Source organism: Nothoprocta perdicaria, unplaced genomic scaffold, assembly GCF_003342845.1.
Source record: "Nothoprocta perdicaria isolate Ctin4 unplaced genomic scaffold, notPer1 scaffold_400, whole genome shotgun sequence".
Taxonomy (NCBI): domain Eukaryota; kingdom Metazoa; phylum Chordata; class Aves; order Tinamiformes; family Tinamidae; genus Nothoprocta; species Nothoprocta perdicaria.
In genome coordinates this window covers 357,197-360,311 of record NW_020455645.1, presented here as the reverse complement: position 1 = coordinate 360,311, position 3,115 = coordinate 357,197, and the positions used below count along the sequence as shown (strand labels likewise).

At 68.3% G+C, this 3,115-nt stretch overlaps 1 protein-coding gene across 1 annotated transcript in view; it reads right to left on the bottom strand.

Annotated features, from left to right (window-relative positions):
- MFSD12 (major facilitator superfamily domain containing 12) overlaps positions 1-3,115 on the bottom strand; it is a 13,616-nt gene that overhangs the window by 9,700 nt on the left and 801 nt on the right. The window contains exon 2 of the mRNA XM_026045579.1: positions 2,611-2,902. Within this exon, the coding sequence (XP_025901364.1) occupies positions 2,611-2,902 (292 nt within the window). The remainder of the gene's footprint in view (positions 1-2,610; positions 2,903-3,115) is intronic.

Genomic DNA, 3,115 nt, shown 5'->3' with positions numbered 1-3,115 from the left:
AGCGCCGCGCCGGGCGGCAGCGCCGCCTCGCACCGCGGCTGTCACCGCGCGGCCACGCGGACGGCGAGGCCACGGCGTCACGACACCCGCTGGCCACCGACAGCCCGCGGCTCGAGCTGCTACACGCAGAGCCCGGCTGCGTCTCCCTAGGGACAGCGGGACGGGATGGAGGGCCGGAGCAGAGCCCCCGGTCTGCGCCGAGCGAGGCGGGCGCTGCTCAGCACTTCCCCTTCGAGCCRCCCCAGCGCCGGCGGCAGGGCGGGCAGAGCCGGCCCGGCCTCCGCACTTCCCGAAGCCTCCGGCACAGCCCCGGCGCCCAAACCGAGACCCTCCCCGAGCCAGCCCGCGTTTGAAAGCCCCTAGGGCACCAAACGCTGGGAAATCGGCTGCCTTATCAGCCCTCGAGTACAGTTCGGTTACACGAAGCGGTTGGCCAAGATAAGCTCGGTATCAAGATAACGGCCTCCCCCGTGCGAGGTCCCCGCTCCTCGCAGCAGCTCTCGCACTACCGAGCTGYGCCGGGGGAAGCAGCTCGGGCCCTTATCTGGGGCTCTCCATCGAGGTTTCCTCACAGTAACTGCCCCGTCCGCTGCTTGGGAGCCCTCAGCTCAGGAGGACAAGGGACAGAGCGGACCCCTGGGGACCCTTGTAGTGCTCTGTCCCCTCTGGGTCACACAGGACACGGTCACGGGACACACAGGACGCAGGTGTCCTGCATTTCCTCTCTTTGGCCTCCAAGACACGGTTTGAGCCGGGCGCCTGTTAATAATTCACACAGCGCCGGGGCCTCTTCTGTGTCCCCACGGGGCCCTTACTCACCGGGCGCCCGGTTCGGGCCGCCGGCCGCGTGCTGGGAGGTGACGGGGCAGAGCCGGCCCCGGTGCCGCTGCGGCCGCCGGGACGGGGCCCCGGCACACGCAGCCCGCGGGGCCATCGGCTCGGCCGCCACGCGCCAGGGACGGTCCCTGCGCACGAAGCGCCCCGCGCCTGGCGCTGGGGACAAGGTCACTCGCAGCCCCGGGCGCCGCGCGGCCCCCCGCGAGTCCCAGCGAGATCCCCGGCTCCGGGAAAAGCCTGGGCTTAACTCCAGGGCTTATTTTGCTGCAGCATCSAGCAGCTCAGCAGCCRCCTCTTCCCGCAGCCCAGTGCCACWTGTCACACGTTCAGGGGTGCAGGGCCACCCCGCAGCCCCACGTCACCGTGCAGGGGACCCAGGGGACCACAAAGGCACCGCTAACTGCTGGGCACGGGGCTGGCACTGCYCGGGCAGCCCATGCCACCAGCACAGGGGTGTCAGGGTGTCCCTTCCCATCCAGCCTGGGCTGTCCTTGCCCCAGGGGTCCCAGGGGACCCCTTTTCCACCCTGCCAGCCCCCAGGGCATCACAGATGGTCCCCAGGGCTCTGTGCAGGGCACCCCAGGGTGCCCCCATGGGGGCTGCTGCCCATCGATGTGGGGCACCCCAGCCGTCCTGGGGCTGCTCCTCACCACCACCGAGCAGGTCACCCCTGGGTGCATCTCCCCAGGGCACCTCGGCACCAGAGCCACCCCCTTCCCTATGGGGCACCCAAACCCCGACTCAGGGTGGTCCCCTGCTATGAGGAACACCCTAAAAATGCATTTCCAGGGCTGTCCCCATCTATATGGGGAGAATCCTACATCAAAACACCAGGACTGTCCCCTCCACAYGGGGAGCATCCTACACCTGCATCCCTAGGGCTTTTCCACCACAATACAGGCACCATCCGCTAGGGCATCCCTAGGAATTCCCCCGTCCATATGGGGAGCCCCCCACAACCACATGCCCAGCGCTCCCTCCTCCCATGCGGGGAGCATCCCCCAGCGCATCCGCAGGGCTTCCCCACCAGCTTAGGGAGCATCCGCACCCGCCTCCCCAGGGCTGTCCCCCCGCACATGGGGAGCACCCTACACCTGCATCCCCAGGGCTTCTCTCCCAAAGGAGGGAGCATCCCCTAGCATTTCCATATGGGGAGCATCCCCCAGCGCATCCGCAGGGCTTCTCTCCATATAGGGACCATCCTCCTCACATCTCCAGGGCTTCTCTCCATATGGGGAGCATCCCCCAGCAAATCCCCAGGGCTTCTCTCCCTATAGGGACCATCCTCCTCACATCCTCAGGGCTTCTCTGCACATGGGGAGCATCCCTCAGTGCATCCTCAGGGCTTCTCTCCATATAGGGACCATCCTCCTCACATCCCCAGGGCTTCTGTCCATATGGGGAGCATTTCCCAGGGCATCCCCAGGGCTTCTCTCCATATAGGGACCATCCTCCCCACACCTCCGTGGCTTCTCTCCATATGGGGAGCATCCCTCAGTACATCCCCAGGGCTTCTCTGCATATAGGGACCATCCTCCCCGCATCCCCAGGACTTCTCTCCACATGGGGAGCATCCCCCAGCACATCCCCAGAGCTTCYCCATCAACTCAGAGAGCATCCCACAATTGCATCCCTAGGAATTCCTTCCTCCAYGCCAGCAGCATCCCACACCCTCCCCCCCCAGACCCCCTCAACGCACCCATGGAGCRCCCCACACCCACGGCCAGGGCTCCCTCGCCCCGCAGGGACCCCCGCGCGCCCCCCGCTCCGTACCCACGAGGTGCCAGCCCTTCCTGGGCCCGTAGCAGGCGCGCGGGGCGGCGCGGTCGGCCGCGAGGCCGAGCAGCGGGGTGCAGAGCCCGTCCGCGAGCTGCCCGGCCAGCAGCAGCGCGCCGGCCAGCGCGTGCCCGTAGCCCAGCACCGAGTGCAGGAAGAGGAGCAGGTAGGTGAACCAGAGCGAGGCGCACAGGTCGTTCAGGAAGTGGCCGGCCGCGAAGCTCAGCCGAGCCCGCAGCGACAGCGGCGACAGCGCGCGGGCCACCTCGCTGCCGCCCGCCGCCCGCGGCTCCGCCATGGCCGGCCCGGCCGCGCCGCTGCCAGCGCTGCTCGGAGCGCCGCGTAGCGCCCTGCTTACAGCCCCGCTTATAGCGCCGCTTATAGCCCCGCTTATAGCCCCGCTTATAGCCCCGCTTACAGTCCCGCTTATAGCCCCGCTTATAGCCCCGCTTATAGCCCCGCTTACAGCCCCGCCGCCCGCTGCGGGGCCGGGCCCCGCGCC